At 46.4% G+C, this 23,010-nt stretch overlaps 1 protein-coding gene, 1 long non-coding RNA gene and 1 pseudogene across 8 annotated transcripts in view; 1 reads left to right on the forward strand and 2 right to left on the reverse strand.

Moving 5' to 3' along the window:
* GPRC5C (G protein-coupled receptor class C group 5 member C) overlaps positions 1-4,086 on the forward strand; it is a 51,484-nt gene extending 47,398 nt beyond the window's left edge. For all 7 annotated transcript variants that reach the window (XM_053302868.1, XM_053302875.1, XM_053302873.1 and 4 more), the window contains 2 exons: positions 401-547; positions 1,085-4,086. In XM_053302868.1, the coding sequence (XP_053158843.1) occupies positions 401-547; positions 1,085-1,117 (180 nt within the window). In that variant the 3' untranslated portion in view covers positions 1,118-4,086. The remainder of the gene's footprint in view (positions 1-400; positions 548-1,084) is intronic.
* LOC128348332 (uncharacterized) lies at positions 2,194-2,328 on the reverse strand (annotated as a pseudogene).
* An 8,918-nt stretch (positions 4,087-13,004) lies between the features above and the next one.
* LOC128347145 (uncharacterized) lies at positions 13,005-18,998 on the reverse strand. Its single transcript, XR_008317408.1, has 3 exons — positions 18,937-18,998; positions 18,483-18,527; positions 13,005-14,411 (listed from the first exon to the last, which is right to left on the reverse strand). It is a non-coding gene; the product is annotated as an uncharacterized LOC128347145 (long non-coding RNA).
* Positions 18,999-23,010: the final 4,012 nt, after the last annotated feature.

The raw sequence follows: 23,010 nt of genomic DNA on the forward strand, positions 1-23,010 counted from the left end.
CAAAAGAAATGGTTAAGTAATAATTATTTTGTGTGTGGATATCAGTTTTCTCAATCTCCCTGGTGCTTTCTTTGTTCCCTTCCTTCCCCCAGCCCCCAAATCTATTGTAAAAGCCACCATGGAGATAATACAATTGGGAAAAGTTTAATATTACACGCACAAAATAACTTGGTGGCAATCTAGTGATTGAAAATGGGAACATTCAAGTCTCCTAAAAGCCTTTCCCACATGTTTTGGCATTAAAAAACCCAAAATCCCTACATTTGGGATACACACAGAATATTGGTTCACTTTTCTTTCAGCAGACTGCAGCTTGGCAAATGTGTTTGTGGTTCCTTCCCTAACCACACTGACTACTCAGTTCTTACTGTTTACCTTTGTGTTTTGCTTTTGCTTCCAGTCTGAGGGCCCCTATGACGTCATCCTCCCTCGTGCCACAGCCAACAGCCAAGTAATGGGCAGTGCCAATTCCACACTGCGTGCTGAGGATGCCTACATCTCGCAGAACAAGCAGGCTGTGGCACAGAAAGATGGAAAGAGTGAACAGGTGTGTAAAGTGCTCAGCATTGGATAGTGCAGCTGTCACCAGAGGAGTTGGGGCTGGGTGGCAGGGGATAGCTGGACTCAATTCCAATCCAGTTCAGTCTAGTAGTACATTGAGTGTACTTTTCTGTCCCTGAGAACTGTCCTGCACACTGCTTATTTCTTGATCTGGCAGATGCAGTTCTCAGTAATGATCATGACTAAGCACTTTGGAATGCATTGTAGTACCTAGATTTGAGTGTGGGTCGGACCTGTGTGTAATTGTTATGTATGCTCTTTGGAGGTATGCAGAGTTATACATGACTTCTGCAACCCCAGAACGTGGGAAAGAAGTAATTTGGTTCTCTGCTTTCCAAATGAATCCTGCTAGATCCAGATCCTCTCCAATGTCTAAGAACAGAGCTGCAGAACAACACTGCACTCACTCAAACATTCTCTCTCTCTCCCCCCCCTCCCCCCGCTCAGCTGTAGTTACCTTTGAGCAAAGACCTTTCCTGCTAAAAGAAATCTGAAGCTCTAATTTCTGTCTCTTTTGTCTCAGGCTTCATCTCCATATAGCAAGAGCAGATGGTAGAAGGCTACATCTTGGTTTCGGCAGGCCCCACCCCTTGAGGATGCCTTGCAAAGCCTGCCTTCGCGAAGGAGCATCAAACGGGGCTTGACCTCAGGTAGCCTTTAAGATTTCATCCTGGGAGTTGAGACAGTAGTTTCTTTTTGTTATGCATCTCCCAAGTGCTCTGTGTGGACCCTATTATAGAAAATCTGGGTCACTGTGCTGGGATGGACCTGTTCTTGTTTTTGTTTTAATTCTGGACAGTGGAATCTCTATTCTCCTTGGAGCCTTCAATCAGGTTTTTCTTAGTGCCACCTCTGCAGTACAACTAGCCAGCACTTTGGGAACCTCTTTGTTACCCCAAACCTTTGATGGACCATGTTGACTCTTGTAAGCATCTGGTCTTCTCCAGCAACCCCTCCTGTTTATGTTGTACAAATGGACCTTTGCTGGTACTGAGAAGCTCTCGTCCAGGCTGCACTTTCACCTGGACTTCATGGATTATTGGGCGTTCCTGCTTTCTAGCTTGTCACCTGATCCCGCAAGGGACTCGGTTGAGTGCCATTCTAACTCCTCTATCAAAGTCCCCATTGATGACAGTGTCTCTCAGCAAAAGGACTGGCATATGTACAGAAGGACTCCTGGACTCTGCACCTGAGCTGTGGTAGGCTCTCTCATCTCTCTCCTGCCTTTGGACCAAGTTCTGGAGTGTGACAATCCTTTGCTGATCCCAGAATCTTTCTTGACACCTCACCTGCTGCACCACCCTCCCCACTCAAAAAAAAAAAGTTAAGGCAGCACAAAGACTTCAGTGTTTTGCTCTGAATGTTGGCGGCGGCAGCAGCGGGGGTCTACTTTATTGTATGGGCAACATCCTAAAAGTCTAAGTGATGTAAACCCTTTGTTTTCGACGTATTGGTGCCATCCACGGAACATACAAGAAGTGCCAGCTGATGACAGGGAGCAACTATGGATTGTGTAGAGGTGTTCCTTAAAGAGTCAAATGGTACATCCTTGTTTCCATGCAGTATGGGAATTGTTGGAGTCTCACACTGTTCGTTATGTGGTCTATAGCACTTTCTTGTTAGTAGATCAGGGAAGTAAAAATTATGCAGCTGAGTTTTCTGCATTTGGGGAAACCGCAGGGGTAAGCACACCTGGCACGCAATGGTTGAGCCTCACCCTGGGAGAACCACCTTCACGATCATGGTATTTCCCCTGCCAGCAGGCAACTTGGCCCCCAAAGCTCAGTGGGCAACGAGGCACCCAAAGAAAAGCAAAAGACTTAATATAGTTAAGAAACTCTGCTTACTAACATACAACATGTGGTATTTTGGGCACCCAGTGCTTATCTGCCAACATGTCCCTATTTCCCCATTCACCTGAATCGGAAAATAGGGACATGTTGGCAGGTATATCAGTGATTAATAGGCCATTGACCTATTCCATAGTCAGTTGAGCCTCAATCCCATAATCTTCTGAGCTGCCATTTGTACAGATGGTCTTTTGCATAATGCGCAGAATGCATCTGCTTTCAAGGAGTAGCCATGTTGATTCAAACCTAACAAACCTATTGTGTTTTAAGCTTTTGTGGGCCAGGATCTACTGTGTCAGATGAATGAAGTGTTATCCTTAATTGGCAGGTGTGTATTCAGGCAGTTCCTGACAGAAAGGGAGGGGGGTGTAATTACAAAGTGAGGCTAGAGATAGGTTTGTCATATTACTATGCAGAAAGTAGCCACACCTCAACAAAAAACAATTGAAAGGGAGATTCCAGCATAAAGCTGTAGGCATCTACTTGTTTTTAGATTTGACATCCTCAGTCTTGATCTGCAGAAACTGGAAGTGGCTAGCTCATGACAAAAGGTAATTGTCTCACTTACATCTAGGTGTAATTTGCACTGGTTGGGAATGGGTCACACCCATATCTGATGAGATTTTTTTTACTCTTTTGACTGTATCTCATTGATCTTTGTGTCTGTGTGGTAATTCTACATACCTATTTCTTACATTGCTGGATCTGGGCACACATTGTAGCCCTGTTTCTGTTTGTATATCTGTATTACATCTATCTTTGCCGGTAGAGGATAATACTTCATGTATCTGATAAAGTGGGCTGTAGTCCATGGAAGCGTCTGCCACAATCTGTTTGACTTTAGGGTGCAACAAGACTCTTTGCTGTTTTAATCCTTGAGGTGTCACACTTTCCCTGCACACATCCATGTGCAAGTTGTTGGGCTATAACCTGAATATAGTCTTTATGCTCCCGACTTCTTGATATGCCACAATTTCTCCTCTCATAAGAAAGAGGTACTGTTTCTTCATAGAGATGGGAAATGGATTTTGCTCTATTGGGGGTGCAGTTGAAGAAAGGTTTGGAGAAATGAAAAGGGGAAGGATTGCACAGTTCTAGCAATACCTTTTCATTTGTACTCTTCTGGCCTCTGAGATTGGTGTACTCAGTGCCTTTTGTAGATGGGCCTACTTTTATTTTAAGCTCCTATGAGGCAGGTGTTTTATATGATGGGAGGGAAGGACCATGTCTTGCCTCTAGGGTCTGCCCCATCTCTTTGTGATCAGAAATATGAAGAGCCAATTTACACTCACCCAAACCATGGCTAGTCATGAAGAGGCTTGCACTGACTCATGATTTCTGTCCATCCTTTTTGAGAGTGAAGTTCTGTGCCTGGCTGGTTGTGTGTGCATGTAGCATTTTGGTGAGAAGTTCTCTGTATAGATAATGAAGTGTGATGTGTTGATTTTTTAAGACATGCTGGCTGTGAATGAATTTCAGGAAGTGATAAAGAGGAGAGTGTGTGTGTGTGTGTGTGTGTGAGAGAGAGAGAGAGAGAGAGAGTGTGAGAGAGAGAGAGACTGTTGTGTTTAATCCAAGTGTTATTTAAGTGGGGGTGGAGGAAGGAAGTGTGTCCTTTTAGGGCTGGCTTTTTAGCCCAGAGTTATCTAGCAAATAAATAACCTTTTTTCCTAAATGTTGCTGCTGACTATTTGTTTTCTTAGATTCTTTTAAGAGATTGGAGAGAAAGGGATGACAATAGGGGGAAAGAACCAAAGAGTTCTTGCTTCCCTTTCCCTGTTCTTTCTTTACCATTTTCTAACCCACTTGGCTTCATCTTCTTCATACAACTAGGAATGTAAACACAGAGTCTCTGTATACATCAGCAATGTTGCTGTATATGATCCCAATTCATATCCTAAGTCTTGAAGAGGAAAGCCAGCATTTGTTTCAGTATTGTTTTTCTGTGCCATGCAACCTACATCCATTATCCCACCCCAGATCTGAAATGATTTGCTAGATTAAATTCTCTAACCACTCATCCTGCCACTGCTTGGCAATGTGCCTGGTGCTATGGAGCTCATCCTAGGAGCCCCCAAAAAGCAGGTGCCAGTTCCATTCTTTCTAGGTTACCACTGTATTGTAAAACACAAGACAGTTCACACAAGCATCCTACCCCCAGCTGTGGGAGCGGTTCACTCTCCAGTTTTGTGGTAGTGTGTGAACTCCTGCCTAGGTAGGAGGAGGGCCATCAGATCCTGTGCCTGCCTCCCACATGATCAGGTCCCCCTCCTCCTACCAAGGTTGTAGCTCATACACAATCACAAAATAGGAACTGCCAGAGATGGATAGGAGAGTCTTGGCCTCCCCAGTTCATGTTCATGTGAACTGCTTTTCTGTCTTTCTCTTTTACCAGGGCATATGGTGAACATATGTGTATGCAAATCAGGCCAACAACAAACACTGCTATCCAGTAGCCTCTTGGGCTTGGAAGGACAGGTAAATGGAGAGCCAATTCCACTCCCATTTTTCTGGTTGTGGCATCAAGGTCTGCTATGCTCCTTCAGTCTGGGCAATGTTTTTGAGGGAAACTGCTGGACTGTCCCCTCTCTGCTTTCCAGACTGTTCTTTTGCCTGCCTTCAATACTTGTTCTTTGGCTTGTTCTCTGGCTGGCCAATCCAATTTGTCTTACCTTGCCCTCCATCTTCTGGATGGTGGCCTTGGCTCTTTGTCTGTGTTGTGAACTCTGCACTTGCCTGGCTCTGCTCAGGCTACTTAAGCAGAACTAGATCCTGACACAACGGCTAGCATCATGGCCTATAGGAATCTGCAGTGCAGTAGAGTAGACTAAAATGAGAAACACAGCCATGGAAAATGGAGGGAGATATGAGCCACTCCTTAGACCATAAATATGTATGTTGCCAAGCATATTGTGCAGCTGTTTATTTTTAATATTTTCAAGTCTAATGTGTAAATGTGCACATAAATGTGCTTGGTTCTTATCATAGCTTTGGCCTGTTCCCTAGTAAACCCAAGCTAAGACTGCATTTAGAGCCCAATCTGTTGCTTTAAAAAATTGGTTTTGAGTGGCATGGAATCTGCTTTAAGCCCCTTTCCACCAGCAGCACTTGAGAAGATAAGAGCAGCCCTGCTGGATCAGGTCGAAGGCCTATCTAATCCAACATCCTGTTTCACACAGTGGCCCATCAAATGCCTCTGAGAAGCACACAGGCAAGAGGTGAGGGTGTGCCCTCGCTCTTGGTGTTGCTCCCCTGCAACTGGTATTTAGAGGCATCTTGCCTCTGTGGCTGGAGGTGGCCTATAGCCACCAGACTAGTAGCCATTGATAGATCTGTCCTCCATGAATTTGTCTGAGCCCCTTTTCAAGCCATCCAAGCTAGTGGCCATCACCACATCCCGTGGCAGATAATTCCATAGATTAATTAAGTGTTGTGTGGGGGAAAAACAACTTCCTTTTGTTGGTCCTGAATTTCCAAGCTTTCAGTTTCATGGGATGACCCCTGGTTCTTGTGTTGTGAAAGAGGGAGGGGGGGGGAAATCTGTCTACTCATGCATAATTTTATACACCTTTATCATGTCTCCGTGTATTCACCTATTTTTCCAAACGAAAAAGCCCCAGATGCTGTAGCCTTGCCTCATAAGGAAGGTGCTCCAGCACCTGATCATCTTGGTTGACCTCTTCTGCACCTTTTCCATTTCTATAATGTCCTTCTTAAGATACGGTGATTAGAACTGTATGCAGTACTGTACTCCAAATGTGGCCACACCATGGATTTGTATAAGGGCATTATAATATTAGCATTTTTATTTTCAGTCCCCTTCCTAATGATCCCTAGAGTGGAACTGACCTTTTTCACAGCTGCCACACACTGAGTCGACACTTTTAACGAGCTGTCCACCACACGATCTCTCTCCTGGTCAGACCCCATCAGTATGTATGTGAAGATGGGGTTGTTGTTTTTTGCCCCAATATGCATCACTTTACACTTACATTGAACGCATTTGCCATTTTGTCTGAGATACACTTCTGCCATATCCACAGTACTGGTAAAATGCGACACCAGAACATCTTTATAGATTTTATCTGCACAGCCAATGCAATTCCAGCTAACAGGGCTCCTAAATAAGATGGGATATGGGTGGGATGGGGAGGAGCTGACTTACTCCAAATCCTGTGGCCCTCCAGTTTTTGGACACCACCACTCTTGTGAGGGAATAATGTAACATCAACTCTATAGGTTGTTCAAGTCAAAAAGTACCCACTGAAACAAATGGAGGGCAATACACCACTAACCCCTTCCTCCACCTTCTGCTTTACCCACTCTGCTATAATGGAGTATAGGATTCAGACTATCTCTGCAGCCAATCACAGCACACCCACCGCACCAGTATATGAACCCTTGACAAGGAGACTACAACTCAGATTATGGAGTGTGACACGTTTCTATCACTTTGGCCTCATGTTGTGCATACTTCAAGCACACAAAGGTGAGAACCTAGGTGATGGGAGAAAGGGCACTTTGCACAAGAAGGGAGCACTTTTCATAAACCTGCTGTCCTCCGAACATAGATGGGGAGAGCGCTTGTCTTCTCAGAATCCTTTCCCTCACAAACACCCAGCTGGAACTTCCATGCTGTCACCTCAATTGCAGCTTCAAGGACAATGCACCCTGAACAGGTAAGCAAGTGGGAGAAATTTTGATTAAGTGCCGTCAAGTCAGTGTCGACTCTTAACGACCACATAGATAGATTCTCTCCAGGATGATCTGCCTTCAACTTGGCCTTTAAGGTCTCTCAGTGGTGCATTCATTGCTGTCGTTATCGAGTCCATCCACTTTGCTGCTGATCATCCTCTTCTTCTCTTTCCTTCAGCTTTCCCCAGCATTATGGACTTTTCAGGGGAGCTGAGTTTTTGCATGATGTGCCTGTGGAGAATACTGTGCCTCGAAGTATGAATGTTGTGCATGTTTTTTATTCCTCTCCCACTTCAATATTGTCAGCTCTGTGTTGGCCAGTCAGTCCTCCTCGACAGCTAAGCAGTGTTTCCCACACAGGAGACACAAAGTAAGTGTGCTCTATTGGTGAATGCCAGGCATTACTACTGCTGGACAAATGCTCATAAATCCCCCCCGCCCCCCCAGCATTGCAGTCTGGGCATCTAGAGCAGAATGAAGAGAACGGACAGGGGAGGTATTGCCTCAGTCACTGCACTTTCTCCCCCAACAGGAGGAGAGAGGCTGGGACAGAAGCAGGAGCACTTAGGCGGCACCACTCACACTCAGTCAGTTCACTAATACCGACCAATCGTTCAGCCAGATCCAGAGACCATGTGTTGCTGCCACAGACTATTGTGTGTGTGTGACTCTCCCTGGGTCTCTCTGCTCTCTACCGGCATCCCCCCAGTAGATAGGACCTTCTGTGGGCCACAGGGCCATGCAGACCACAAAGGGAGCCCACAGCATGACTAGCAGCAGTCAGTGCCCACTGTAAGTCTAGTTGGATCATGGCGTTCCAGGCCCCCACAGCATTGCAGGCAATCATGTGATAGATGCAGCCAAACCCCAACAATGACTACTCTGCTGTCTGCCATGCACCATCTCTGATGCTGTTCAACAAAGGGCCAGTTTAGACAATGCCAGCCCTCCCCATGTTATTAGGAACAGGATATGCTGAGAGCACACCAGCTGGGATGTTCTCTGTGTACGTCCCAACACCCTCCCAGCATGTCCCTTTATCACGGGGGCGGCGGGGCTGTTCATCCAAATGGCCCTTCTACATGTGCTCCAATATGTGCAGCATGGGTTGTGTGTACGTAGATGGGATGGCTGGAGCAAAAGACAAGACATGGAATGTGAGCGCTAGATGTTGGCTGCTGCAGCGCTCCCTCTGATTGGCTGACACGGCAGTCTCTCAGGTGTGCCTGTATGTGAGGATGCCTCCCTGCCCTCTCCAGTGGAGGATCACATCACCTGAGACCATTGTCCATGAGCAAAAGAAAAGGGGATTGCAGGGGGATGCCAAGTGGCCCACGATGTCTGCAGGATTAGAGAGCTGTTCTGTGGACTAAACAGTGTGTGTTTGAGGCCTGCCTCCTTCTGACATGGTAACTGCTGACCAATCATGCAAAATATTAGTTTGGCTTTACCTCTTGGCTGGACGTGAACCTGGCTTGCCTGATTTCCATCCTGGATCTCTGTGCAGTGAGCTCCTTCTTGGGCCGGACTGACACAGGCCCCTGGCAATGTTAGGTAGGCGTATCCAAGATGCCTGCCTAGAGTAATAGAATTGCCACCCCCTCCCTTTCCCTAAAACGTAATCAGTCATGTTGGTTTTCCCTAAGAGCATTTTCACACATTTATACTAAAAATGCTTTTTGCATGTCCTGCATCTAAGCTGCAAATGTATGTGTTTTAAATTCTACTCTCCTTTTTCATTAAAATAAAAAAATAAAAAAAATAATAAAATCTTGGTAACCAACACTCAAGATGCACAATACATTTTTTGTTACTTTGTGAGCTACCCAAAGAACAATGGTTAAGGGGCGAGCAATAAACAAAGTTGTCATTCTAAAAAAACACGGAGGCTGTTCTCACGTGCATCCTAGCCCAGGCTAGGGCAGCCTATCCTGGGTTAGGCTGCTCGTGTGGAGTGCCGGGATCCGTGCAGATCCGGGCGCTCCCACAAGGCCTAACCCGGCTCTTCGCTGAGGCTAAGAAGCAAGTGCTCCCTTAACCTGGCTGCCAGGCTTGTGTGTCTCCTCAAGTTGTACACCCTGCCTAGAGCGCCTGTCTGATGGGGGATCCCTTCAGTGCACTGAACCAGGGGCGTAACTATAATAGGGCAAGGGGAGACAGTTGTCTGGGGGCCCCCTGCCTTTGGGGGCCCATCAGAGGCAAGTCACATGACTGACTCCCCCAGCCGCGCACCCGCCTGGGCTTGTCTCAGTTGTATTCATCCTCTGAAATTGATGTGAGTGTTAAGACTTGAAGCTACCAGAACATCATGTCTTTCTCTAGTACCATTAAATGACTTGCATCATCCACAATTTACAAAACTTAAAAAAAAAAAATTTAGGAAGATGTTCTATAGTGGCACATAGGTTATATGGAGAGAGAGAGAGAGAGATGCTTTTTGTTACCACTATTCAGCCTCATTTAAGATTTCTTTACTTCATGAGCTGAGCTTAAGTGAGTGGGGGAGCCCATTTTAAAATCATGTCTCTGGGCCCACTACAACCTTGCTACGCCCCTGCACTGAACTCATGGTGTGGTGCATGATGGGATATCTGGCAGCTGAGACACGTCCCAGCCTCCAGAGCTCCACACTGTGTGGTGCAACACGGATCATCTGGGACTGTGGTCCAGGCTCCCAGCAGCATGTTTGTGCTCATCTGGTGGGGATGGCGAGTTTGAGCCTCCTTCCCCTGCACCTGCCCGGTTGTGTGAATGCCCCCACTGTATCACAACTAAAGCATCAAAATAGTGGCAATATGCCAGCAGCAGCAATAAAGTTCTTCTCAGATGCCTGGAAAACCAGTTAAAACAAACATGTTTCATCTAAAAATGGTCAGGCATTTGCATTTATGGACATGTGAAGCATCAGGTAACACCCATTTCCAAAATTTTGTTACCCGAATAAACAAACTGGCAACAGAACCTATTTATTGAAGCACTCGAGAAAGTTTGTTATGCCTGATGTGTTTTGAGTAGGAGACCTGAAATGGCCCTTACTTCAGATGATGAGTTACACATTATTCTCAAAATGCATCGGGCATAGCCAACTTTCTAGAGTGCTTCAGTAAATAAGCAGTGAGCTGGAGGTCATGCCAAGGATGGATGAAGTATCTCCTGGCCAGATAGCCTTTCCTTTTCTGCAGCAATTTTTCTGCCGCTCAGGAAATGGCAGTCTGAGCAGACAGAAACTCTATGAATTATTTAGCACTTGGAGTGCCTTTGTCTGTGGCTGCTGGTGAAAGCTCAGTGACCTCTCTTCCTCCTTGAGGCAGGCCAAAGAAGGCAGAGAGCCCCTTAGGTTTCAGCGGGAGATCTGGCACTTCCTTACTGGCTGGGCTACTGGGTCTCATGTATCCTTTGATGAAGCCACTGAAAGTTGCCTTTCCTCCTTTTCAAAGCCCTGGAGTGGTGATCTTATCTGAATGGTCATTGGTTGGAAACCGATGGTAATCTGGCCACTTATCTAGGCCTGCTTTGGTCTCCCTCACCCAAAGTCCCTTTCTAAGAGGCAAAGCTATTGCTGTTGTAAATTCCTTTTGGCCTGAACCATATCTGCCCTGAGGCCCCTGTTCCAGGGCTGCCTGGGATCAGATATGCTAACACAGTCTGTAAGGTGACCTTGTCTTGCTTACTCAGTAACTGCAAATGTGAGGGGACTTGCTAGTGGGTCTTAGCTGGACAGATAAAAGAGCCAGAGTTGCTACCACTGCTCCTCTGAGTGAACAGACAGACAAATAACCAGCCTCCTCATCGCCACCCTTTGTTCTGGTCCTGTTGCTTAATGAGAGCCTTATGCTAATTAATCTTTTCTCACACATTATTGTCTTGCCAGCAAAAGCTTTATATGGTAAATTGAGTGTCAAGGTGTTGTTGTTAAAGAAACAGGAGCAGGCAGGGGCAACTGGTGCCTTTTAAAAAGTGGGAATGTTGCCAGGACCAGAGTTGCAGGTGGGCCAGGTTGGGCACAAATGCAAAGGCCCACAGCTGCCTATCTGACTGAACGCTCTGCGGCATCAGTGCTGACACGAGTGGACAACAGACTTACACTGCTGTTGCCTCTGCTGCTTGGCTCCCCCATTTGCTAATGGAAGCATCCCTCAGAGGCCCCCGTGTCATCATCAGAGACTGTGGGATGCTCCCATTGGTTTATGGGGGGGAGGAGGAGGAGCTGCTATGCACAAATGGCAGGTCCCCCTTCCAGTCAGTGGGCTTGTGCAGGGGCCTTTGGGCAAAAGCCCATTGGCCAGTGGGAGGAAGAGGAGTTGCTGCCAAAGACCTTGGCAATAGCAACTCTTCTCCCACCCCGTCACCCTCTGAGCATGGAAGGGGAGGAGCTGCTGCTGTCCACCCATCTCCCCCAATAAGCTAGAGAGGCCTCAGCATGGTGGGGGTCTAGTGCAACCTGACATTGGCCCTGGATACTATAACTGTGTGTAACCCATTTAAGTAACCAGCATTGCTGTAAACCAACTAGAATTTGAATGGGGATTGAAGATGTGTGCCTTCCCAACAGAGGAGGCACACATTCTGAGGATCTGGGAGATGAAGAAAGCCTCCAGCGGTTGAGGGAAAGACTGTTCAAATGTTTAGCCTGACCAGAGAGAGAGAATGGGCGTGTGACAGCTAGACATGCCCCCATGCTAATGTTTTCCATAGCTATGCCCTCTATTCTCCCCATCTAGCTCTCTGAGCTAGATGGACCTATGGTCTGACTCAGTATATGGCAGCTTCCTGTCAGAGGCGTAACTATAGGGGGGGCAGGGGGGGCACGTGCCCCGGGCGCCATCTTTTCTGGTCACATGGGGGGCGCCGCCATGACAAAAAATATTTTTTAATTTTTAAAAAATTTTTGTTAATACAAATGTTTCCTGCTCAGTGCAGCAGTGCTGCAGCAGTCAAGGGAGCGCATCGGCGCCCCCTCCCCCACAAGCGGTCCCTTCCGCGCCGCCTGCGCCCCCCCCATTGCTTTGCTGGTTCCTGGCAGCCAGTCAGTGGCCTGGCTTGGCGGCGGGTGCTTGTGAGGAAAAATCTAAGTATAATGTAGTATGTTGGGGGGGGGGCGCGGGGGGGGCGCCATTTCAGTGCTTGCCCCGGGCACCGTTTTCCCTAGTTATGCCTCTGCTTCCTGTGTTCCCATGTTGTTTTTTCTGCAGAGAAAAGTGTGTCTCCTCGCATTCTAGAACCCTGTCCAATGAGTATTCTTGAGCTTCTAGAACTTGGGTCAGCCAGAATTCAGTGCTTGCCAATGCAGTTGAGTGCTGAATGCAGGAAGAGCACAAGGCATGACCATGGAGTAGGGATGTGCACAAAATGGATTTTGCATTTTATTTTGAGATCGAAACAAAATGCAGATGGCCAAAACGTTTAATCTAAACAGTGCTCAACCTGGTTGTTTTTATGGAACAATCTTCGAAATGTTTTGAGTGTTTCGGCCATAGCAAACAATGGAGAAACTTTTAAACACCCCATTGTTCCCATGGGTAGCTCCTGGGGACACCAAAGTGGGTTGGATGGTAGGGCATGATGAGTGCTACCTGTCACCGAACCCACAAAAGAAATGGGCAAGTGGTTGATTTTTAACCTTTCCCTTAAACCCCAATAGAATCCTAGTTGAAATGTTTCGATGTCAAAACATTTTGCACATCCGTACCATGGAGGATCTTGTAGTAGAAAGAGGTAGGCAGGTAGGTAGACAGCACCCTCCAGTTTCCCCTCTGTCTGGGTTCAGGCTAAGTGCCTGAACAGTGCCAAGTGCCTGAACTCACTCTATCTATCTATCTATCTATCTATCTATCTACATACTCATTCACTCACTCTCATGTAGACAACCACTTTGTGAACTTTCATTGAAAAGCGGTATATACATATTCATTGTATTCGTAACAGATCTTGAGAGAGGTGTTTGATTGCAGAGCTGTTAAATAGTCTAGGAACAAACAGTGGTTCATTTCTGGATTATGAATGAACTAACAAGCCCATCTGCACCCTTATCAGCCCTACTGTGTGTCACTTTCTGATAAGAACTGGGGTGAGACTCTGCTTTTTGTATTGGCCAGAACAAGCTGCTCAGTTTCTTAATTACTGGATAAGGTCCACTCCTGAACATGTTTTGAATTTTTCCAAGACAGTTTTATCCAGATGGGGGAAGTGTTGTAATTGCATATACAGGTTAGTTTTCATCTTATCTGTTCCTTTCTTTTCTGAAAAGTTGTCTTCATGTGTTTGTACTAGATCACTAACTTCTGTAGGTGGAGCCTACAGTCATCCTGTCTTGACTGTGTTTGCTTTTAAAGTTAATGATGGAATGGTGAATCAGAGAGTTTGTGAATCCATCTCCATAGGCAACCTTCTGGGTTGTGCTTTTAAGAAGCTACTGCAGTGCATGGTCTAGGTACACTGTGAATTCTGTTATCTAGGAAGTACAAAAAATATGATATTTTTAAGATTATAGATCTTTTGCTGAGTTCTTGGTCTCCCTCATGCTTCAAAAACCCGCCAGTCACATATTTTGGGCATCCATTTGTTCAAGAGCATAGCAACAGTCACTTCTGGGGCATTGCAACTTGCAATATAATGGAAGGATCTCAGAAAGCATAACTGAACAGTCCATCTTGCTTTGGTTTTATGCAGAATTCAAAAGGTGTGACAAAAATGATTTTTTTCTGGTCCTCTGATGCCATTTGAATTTGATGATATCCAGACAGCTATTGGACTCTTTGTTTATTTAGGGCCTAACTAAATGTGATGCAGGAAATTTGTAAATGCATCTCCCAATATCTCTTTCTTTTGTTAAAACTGCCTCGGGGAGGCATTGTTGCAGCCCCAATTCAAATTGCTCTGCTGGAGCGGCTATTAATTATAGAGGGGCAAACTCAATTCATGGACGTTTCTCCCTCTGTGGCTAATTAGCAGCTTTAGGAGACAATTTAAATCAAGGCCAGGGTTAACCCCACCCTAGTGCCATGGCCCCCATCCAAATTGGGTGCTGCCACAGCTTTTAGCAAAAGAAACAGATATGCAAAAATGCATTCACCTCCTGAGTAACCACATATTATTGAATTTCTATTGGGCAGGGCTTCTTTACCATTACAGTTGGGTATGCCCTGGGTGATGCATAACATTTTGTCAGGCCATCTTCCAGTAAATCAGCTAACTTTTTCTTACTGGCCTGCTATGGTAGGCAAAATAGGATGTTGAGGTGATCTTGCTGGAGCACTCCTTGGTTTCAACACAATTTATTTATTCAGTGGCTCGAGGCAGTTTACACTGAAATCAAAAACACAAAATTAAAAAATTAAAATTAAAGCAACAACATTATTTAAACCAGATTAAAATTAAAACTAGATTATCATTAAAAGCCACGCTAAGATGGGTCTTTAAGGCTCTCCTGAAGGCCTCCAAGGGGAGTGTGTTCCACAACTTGGGGTGACAACTGAGAAGTTCCGATTCCAGGTCACCACCAGAATGAACAGACCCCTCCTGATGATCTTAATGAGCGGTGGAGATCTTGTAGCGAAAGGTGCTCTCTCAGGTAACCTGGACCTAAGCCATTCAGGCTTTTAAAAGTAATAACCAGCACTTCATACCAGAAACATATCAGCAGCCAGTGCAACTGTTTAAGAACAGGCATAATTTGACAGATGTTATCTCATCTTCAAATGTCTTTGATGTTCTGTATTCTTCTGCCCTCTTGAAACCACTGGTACTGGTTGTAGTACTTGCTTAAAAATAGAAGCTTTATTAAATCCTAGCAATACAGATGGCTGAACTTCCAGAATCCTCAAAGCATCACACAGATAACATATAAAACACTAAAGGTAAAGTAAGCTGTTGAGTTGGTGTCGACTCCTGGTGACCACAGAGCCCTGTAGTTGTCTTTGGTAAAATACAGGAAGGGTTTACCATTGCCATCTTCTGCTCAGTATGCGATGAGGATGCCTTTCAGCATCTTCCTCTATCGCTGCTGCCCAATATAGGTGTTTCCTATAGTCTGGGAAACTTGCCCGTGGGGATTTGAACCAGCAACCTCTGGTGTGCTAGTCAAGTCATTTCCCCACTGTGCCATGAGGTGGCTTTACCAAACACTAACCAAGCAGTAAAAAACATAGTAAAGCCAGGGATGTAAGAAGGCTGGCAGCAGCCAGGACAGGACGTAAGGGTGGGCAGCGCTGCAGTCCCACACCGCTGGGTGTGCACTGGGCCCCAGCCATGCCCATTCTATCTCTGTCAGCATGCTGATGCAGTAGGTGTTGCTGTAACTGAGCACGGAAGTGCAACGTGGATGGGTGGCCACGCTGGTTGGAGAGCACTTTCTTGGCTGGCCTGTCAGGGTGCCTCTTTCCCCTCTTGCATGGGCGGCAGCACCCCTTGCGTAGTCGGTGTGCTGACACAGGTGGAAGGGGATTGGCTGGCGCAGGCCTTAGCAGTGAGGGGTGCCCTGAGGGGGCAAGGAGGCACCACCCTAGCAACCCTCTCAGCACCCCCCCCCATCTGTCCCACCTTTCCCAATAGTGACTATGCCACTGCAGTACAGCACTGGCTGGAAGTCCTACATACTCACTGTATTTTCCTCTACTTGCTATATTAAGCTGCTAATAAAGCACAAGAAGAGGACCAGGAAAAGAGTTGGCAACCCTATCAAGCTACGTGCCCGGGAATAATTACTTTGATCACCGAGAGCTCATGCAAGCTCAAAAACTATGAGTTTGTATAACTTCCCCATGTCACAAAGTGCTTTGTGTTTAGTGCTAAACATTACACTGATTCTGGATGCCTCTGGAAGTGTTTAACAAGCTGGGCTGTTGGGGAGGCAAAAAAGACTCCAGGGAAAGCCCATTTAATCATTTTTTTCAGGAAGGTTGCTAGTTTTCATGTTTGGACAGTCATCAAGGCCAAGCTTTCCATGAGGTTCACTAAGGCAATTGCCTCAGATGGTAGACACAGGAGAGTAGTGACCGGCAGGCTTTAAGGGGTGGGGTGTGCCATATATCTGACCCTTGTAGGCTTTGAAAGGGGCAAAGAGCCTGCGTGGTGTAGTGGTTAGAGTGTTGGTCTAGGATTGGGGAGACCTGAGTTCAAATTCCTGTTCAGTCATGAAAATCACTGGGTGGATCTAGGCCAGTCACTTTTCTCTCCATCCAGCCTGCCTCACAGGGTTGTTGTGAGGATAAATATAAGCATGATATACGCCACTCTGGACTCCTTGGAGGAAGAGCGGGATTTAAATATAGTAAATAAATAAAGACTGTTGGTAGTGAGCGCTGATAGCCTGCTAAGCCAACAGGGGAGACAACACTTTTGTCTTGTGTTTGAAATGGCAGCAGTTATATTAAAAAGAGAGCCTGAGTGTATGATGTTCCAAGATTAAGCTAAGCCAAACTCCCTTCACACCCAGCCATGTGGAAGCCACTTCTTTCTGGTGCTGTTCCATGTGGCAGCAAAGTAGGTGAATGAATTTCACCAACACATGTTGGGGCAGGCCAAGCAGGGAAGTCTTTCCCATTTAGCTGGCAACCTCCCTCTTGGAGGAAAGCTAGTCTGGGGGGTGGGGAGGAAAACTTGCACAATTGGCTCTTATGCGGCTGGGTGGGTGAGTGAGTCAGAGTGAAGGGGGTCTAGTTTTGTATTGGGAATGCAGGCAGGAAACTGAACTCTGCTTTAAAGCATATGTAGATACCAGCAGGGATTCGAACCGGCAGCCTCTGGCTTGCTAGTCAAGTCATTTCCCGCTGTGCCATTAGGTGGCTTTAAAGCCAGTGTAGCCAAGCTTAATGCACTTGCTTTTGGGCCACTGGACAAAATTATCCACCCCTGCTTATCAGTCTGCCTTGGCCGCTGTCCCTCCGCCTCAGTTCCCCATCCGTACATTGGGAAGAAAAATGCCCATTGTCCAGGAACACTGTTGTAGCCCTCTTCAGACATTATGTTGTGCATGAGTTCAGTTTTCTGCATGCATTATTAATAATTTATTATTTATTATTTAATAATAAACATATAAAAATTAATAATAAACTTAATTTATTAGCCGCCAACCCCCCCTCCCAATAAATTATTCTCTGGGTGGCTCACAACACAGGATTAAAACATCAAGTAAAAACATATAACACATGAAATCACAACACATCAAGTGTGGGGGGGGCAATGTAAACACTTTTTTAAAAAGTCAGTTTTAAAAATCAAATTCAAAAATCAAAATTTAAAAGGGCTGCCCTGAGTGAACAAAAAGGTCTTCACTTGGTGTCTAAAAGAACAAAGAGATGAAGCCAGGCAAACCTCACTAGGGAGGCTGTTCCATAGGTGCAAGCACTGAAAAGGCCCTCTCGTATTAAAAGTGGATTTGAGTTCAGGCCCACTGAAATACAGCTAGGAAGTGTACCGCTGTATGTGTGCTCATTATGTTGAGATGTGAATAACTGTATACACTGTACACAAACTGTACATCTATTGAACATAACCTGAACATAAGGCTTTTGAGGATGAAGAAAGTTTAAAAAATAAATCTGGTGGTGGAGGTGATATGCTTAGCCTACCACCCACCCACCCCAGTCTAACTGGCAGAGGTCAGACTGAACCCAGTAGTCACTGACGGGCCAGAGAGCAAGCCAAGTACTTTTAGGGGAGTTCAGGGGCAGCACCCAGTACAAAAACTGTTAATTAACATTCACAGTTAAAAGCTGTCTGTTGATTATAGCAGAGGTTCTTAAACTTGTGTCCTCAGATATTGTTGGACTAAAACTCCCATTTCCCTCAGATTCCATAACACCATAATCCCCAGCCACAATGGCCATAAGTGGGGTGATGGGAGTTGTAGTTCAAAAAGATCTGGAGACTCAAGTTTGAAAACCCCTCTGTTCTCAAGGTGTATAGATAAAAAGGAGACGCCCCCAAAGAGCCACACTAGGAGTAATGCCCCCTGCTCCTTGTTCTTCTGACACTTTTCTGACAGGCTACCTTTTCCGCTGGTTGATGGCAACATGATCCCTCAGTGACAGAAAGCTTGTTGGCTGGCCAGTGAGTGTTTTGTCCTGCTTGACATTGGGCTCTGGCAAAGGCAGTGGTGTCACGTGGAGCAGGAGGGGAGAATGAATGCCTTCCTCTGCTTCCTGGCAGGTGGAGGACTTGGCTCACTCCTTCCGCTAAAAGGAGCCTGAGCTTATTGCCTGGGGGGGAAAGGGTGGGGGGAGAACCCTGGTGTGTTTGACCCCAGCAAAGAATGTATCAAGTCAATGGCAGCAGCACTAGAAGGAAACCCTGCCGGAGTGGAGTAGGTTCTGTGGAGTCAGTTCTGTAGGAGCACGCATGCTGCATCCTCCATGTGGGAATTGGGAAATGCAGTACCTTTGCTTGCTTGCAGCTGCAACTTCTGCTATGGCTCAGGACTGCCTGTGAGGAAGCAAAGAGGAGCAATTGAAGTGGAGAGGGGACTCTCTGCAGTCCTTAAAGGTAAAGTGTGCCGTTGAGTCGGTGTCGACTCCTGGCGCCCTCAGAGCCCTGTGGTTTTCTTTGGTAGAATACAGGAGGGGGTTACCAGTGCCTTTTCCCTCACAGTGTGAGATGATGATGCCTTTCAGCATCTTCCTATATCGCTGCTGCCTGATATAGGTGTTTCCCATTGTCTGGGAATCGAACCAGAAACCTCTCGCTCCCTAGGCACGTTACTTCCCCACTGCACCGTTACTTGGCTTCAGTCTGCTTGACATCCCAACTGCATAGTGTAAAGGATCATATATGAATGACAATCTTATCAATATTCAACAGGAGGGGTCATGCTTTCGAGTGGTATGAAAAGTACCTCCCAGGAGAGCCTTGATCTTGTCTCCTTTTAACTTCAGTCTGGCAGCCCTCATCCAGTCCTTCACGCTGCCTCTGGTACAGTTTCTTCAGCTGTGGATAGTGCAGATACATAGAGCTGGGATTCATCTGCCTTTTGGGGTTGTATAATCCTGAATTCTGCCATGTTGTTCTGCTGCAAAAGTAACATCAAAACCCCCAGGACAGTTTCTGGCACGGGCGGTGATTGGAGTCCAGATATTGGGAAGAGCAAAGATACGTGGCCCAGCCACACTCTTATTGACATAGGCAAGAGCCATGTTGTACCAGCTCCTATGCTGCAAAGATAATATGAGAAGAAATCCAACGAAGGCAATCACCTTCTCTGCACTTGCATTAGTGCAGTGAGGCATGACCAAAAGGGGCGTAACTGTCTTAACTACCACACTGCTGATGTCCCATTCTTGCATTCACTTCCACTCACCTGAGCCTGGCTACTGTTGTTGGTGTACTTAGTAGCTATGATCAGTTTGTTTACATGACTAACACATTTCATGTTCAATCACACTTGTTCTAATAGATCATGCACATGGGGTTTACCTCTGTGGAAGGTAAACGAAGCCAGGGCTCACCTCAGAACTTGTTTGGAGGGCCGCTCAGGGTTTGTTGATTTGTTTACTAAATGTATATACTGCTCAACTGACCAACATCTTTGAAGCAGTTTGCAAAAAGAACAAAAAATTAAAAACAAAATCTAAAACAATAAAAACAAAGATAATAACTAAGAATTTTAGAACAGCCAGTTAGCCAACACAATCAGCAAAAGTCAGGATAACCACAAGCAAATAAAAAGCTTGCTGGAATAGGAAGGAGTTAGCCTAGTATTTAAATTTGTGTGAGGTTGCAATTTTTACTCCCAGTTAATTAGCAGAGCACTAAAGAAGCTACCTACTCCAGTTACAGAGTAGAATGCAGAGTTTAGCTGTTGCAGCTATTTGGAAAAGACGCATGGAGATTCTTGTAGAACAAAATACTGAGTATTTATTGGAGAAGTACACTTTGGATAGGAAAGACCTAATCCTAATCTATAGAACTACATAATGAATAGCTAGGGAGATAGATAGATATTTCCATCTGCTCTCTAAGAGGAAAGGAAGGGAATCTGACTCTCACAGGAAATACCCGAGGAGTCCAATCAGGGGTCATTAGAACAGCTAGGGAGACCCTTACTCCTTTAAAAGGTACCTTTTTAATGTTGTGATTCTCTTTATTTAGCAGGGGGAGAGTAACTGGCCCTATCCACCCCCAGCACAGTACCTCCAGTAACTGTTGCCGGTGTCTGTCTTATGTTTCTTTTTATATTGTGAGCCCTTTGGGGACAGGGAGCCATCTTATGTATTTATTATTTCTCTGCGTAAACCGCCCTGAGCCATTTTTGGAAGGGTGGTATAGAAATCGAATGAATGAATGAATGAATGATAAAATATCTGTACTCCCAATGCCCCTAGTGGTCATTAAAATAGTTGGTGCAAAAGGTCGATGCACACTGGAACACCTCCGAAGATGACCTTAGGGATAGGGAATGGGTAGGAATGTATTGAAGGAGGTGCTCTCTCAGGTAGATGGGCCCCAAACTATTTAGAGCTTTAAAGGTCAGCACCAACTCTTTGAACTGAAACTGGAAATTGGCTGGCCACCAGTGCAATTGGTATAGCACACTGGTGTAATATGTTCTGAACAGCCAGTCCCAGTAAGCAGCCTTGCTGTCCTATTCTATTATACCCCTGCTAACTGGGCAAAGAGGCACCTTTTAATGTGGTGATTCTCTTTATTTAGCAGGGGGAGAGTAACTGGTCCTATCCACCCCCAGCACAGTATCTCCAGTGACTGCTGCTGCTGGTGTCTGTCTTATGTTTCTTTTAGATTGTGAGCCCTTTGAGGACAGGGATCCATCTTATTTATTTATTATTTCTCTGTGTAAACCACCCTGATCCATTTTTGGAAGGGTGGTATAGAAATTGAATAAATAATAATAATGTTCTGCACCACCTGAAGTTGTAGCCCCAGAACCTATGAAATACTAATAACATGCATGTCTGTGAGCTTTCCCTTTTCACTGGGGTGTTGACAGCCAGCTCCCAATGTGCTTATGATTAGGGAGTAGGCTTCCAGGTCAGCGGGTCTGGTGTTTACAGCACTTATCTGTGGAAATTAATCCCTGGGGGTCTGCCATGGTTTGCATTTGAATGGGGGATATGTGAGCACTGTAAGATATTCCTCTTATGGGATGGGGCCACACTGAGAAGAGCATGTGCCTGCTTGCATGCAGAAGGTTCCAAGTTCCCTCCCTAGCACCTCCAAGATAGGGCTGAGAGAGACTCCTGTCTGAAGTCTTGGAGAAGCTGCTGCCAGTCTGTGTAGATATTTATATCCCGCTCTTCCTCCAAGGAGCCCAGAGCGGTGTACTACATACTTGAATTTCTCTTTCACTACAACCCTGTGAAGTAGGTTAGGCTGAGAGAGAAGTGACTGGCCCAGAGTCACCCAGCTAGTTTCTTGGCTGAATGGGGATTTGAACTAGGGTCTCCCCGGTCCTAGTCCAGCACTCTAACCACTACACCACGCTGGCTCTCTCTAATGTAAGAACACCCCAATCACCTACTGTAGCCTTATCATACCCATCATGGTACGCCTTTGAAGAGGTCAGAGCAGATAGTATACTCTACAAACAAGGAGCCACCAAGCTCAGCTTGGTGCCTTCTTCAGGTAGGAGCCCTGGCGGACCGGCTCACCCACCCCTAAGGCTGGCCCAGTAAGAGGTATAGAGGCTGACTTCTATCACCAGGAAATTAGACAACAATAGAACCATGTGAAGTAGGTGAAATCTCCAGGGGACAGCAATCTTGTGACAAAGGAAGGGTGTCAGGCATGACTGAAAATGGTGCAAAGTACAACAGGGGAAGGGAGCAGAGAAAGCACTTGTAAAAATCCTGCTGTAACCTCCCTGGGGAGGAGAGCTGGCCTTGCGGTAGCAAGCATGAATTGTCCCCTTTGCTAAGCAGGGCTCACCTTGGTTTGCATTTGGATGGGTAACTACATGTGAGTACTGTCTGCAGTAAGATATTCCCCTTAGGGCAGGGTTGCACAACTCTCCTGCGTACGTTGGACCTCAACTCCCCATCCCTGACTACTGGCCACTGTGGCTGAGGATGATGGGAGTGGTAGTCCAAAAACAGCTGAAGGGCTGGAGTTGTGAAGCCCTGCCTTAGAAGATGGGGCTGTAGCTCTGTGGGAGAGCATTCAATTCCTGGCTTCTCCAGGTAGGCCTGGGAGAGACTCCTGCCTGAAACCTTGGAGAGCTGCTGCCCGTCAGTGTAGACAACGCTGAGCTGGATGGACAAATGGTCAGATTTTATTTTGTTTTTTTTCTTTATTTGATTTATATACTGCCCTTCCGAAAATGGCTCAGGGCAGTATATAAATTTTGATACAAGGCAGCTTCCTTCTTCATATGTTCCTACTTAATGGATAGTTTCAGTTATCTGCTAAGGACTAGACATGTGTGGGCTTCACTACAATGCTTCTGCATGATCAGAATATAGTGGTATGGTGTTCCTTTAATGGCCTTTAAGATCCTTGCTGTGTGTGCTTATACTGGTTTTTGTACTTGGATTGTTTTATTGGGGTGTTTACATTTTAATGATATTTTTACACTGGCTTCCCTACAGTGCAATGCCCCACCCATCCAAGAGTAGGATGCTTGTGCAGGTTCTGCCCTTTGCTGTCCACACTGTTACCAAACTCGCAGAGACTTTGTGGTGACCAAGAATTCTGTCAGCGCTGAAGCGATGCCTCTTTCTTAGGAACTAGTGGGCCCGGGCACAGAGCATCTGTGCCTCAAGCGGGCCCGCCACCGCCGCCTCTGGCCTCCCCGTGGCCGGGCCCGCCACCGCCGCCCCTGGCCTCCCCGCGGCCAGCCTGGGCCCCCCGCCGCCGCCGCCCCTGGCCTCCTCGCGGCCGGCCCGGGGCCCCCGCCGCCGCCGCCCCTGGCCTCCCCGCGCCTGGCCCGGGCCCCCTGCCGCCGACCCTGGCCCCC

The sequence above is a fragment of the Hemicordylus capensis genome, chromosome 2 (assembly GCF_027244095.1).
Source record: "Hemicordylus capensis ecotype Gifberg chromosome 2, rHemCap1.1.pri, whole genome shotgun sequence".
In the NCBI taxonomy this organism is placed as follows: Eukaryota; Metazoa; Chordata; class Lepidosauria; order Squamata; family Cordylidae; genus Hemicordylus; species Hemicordylus capensis.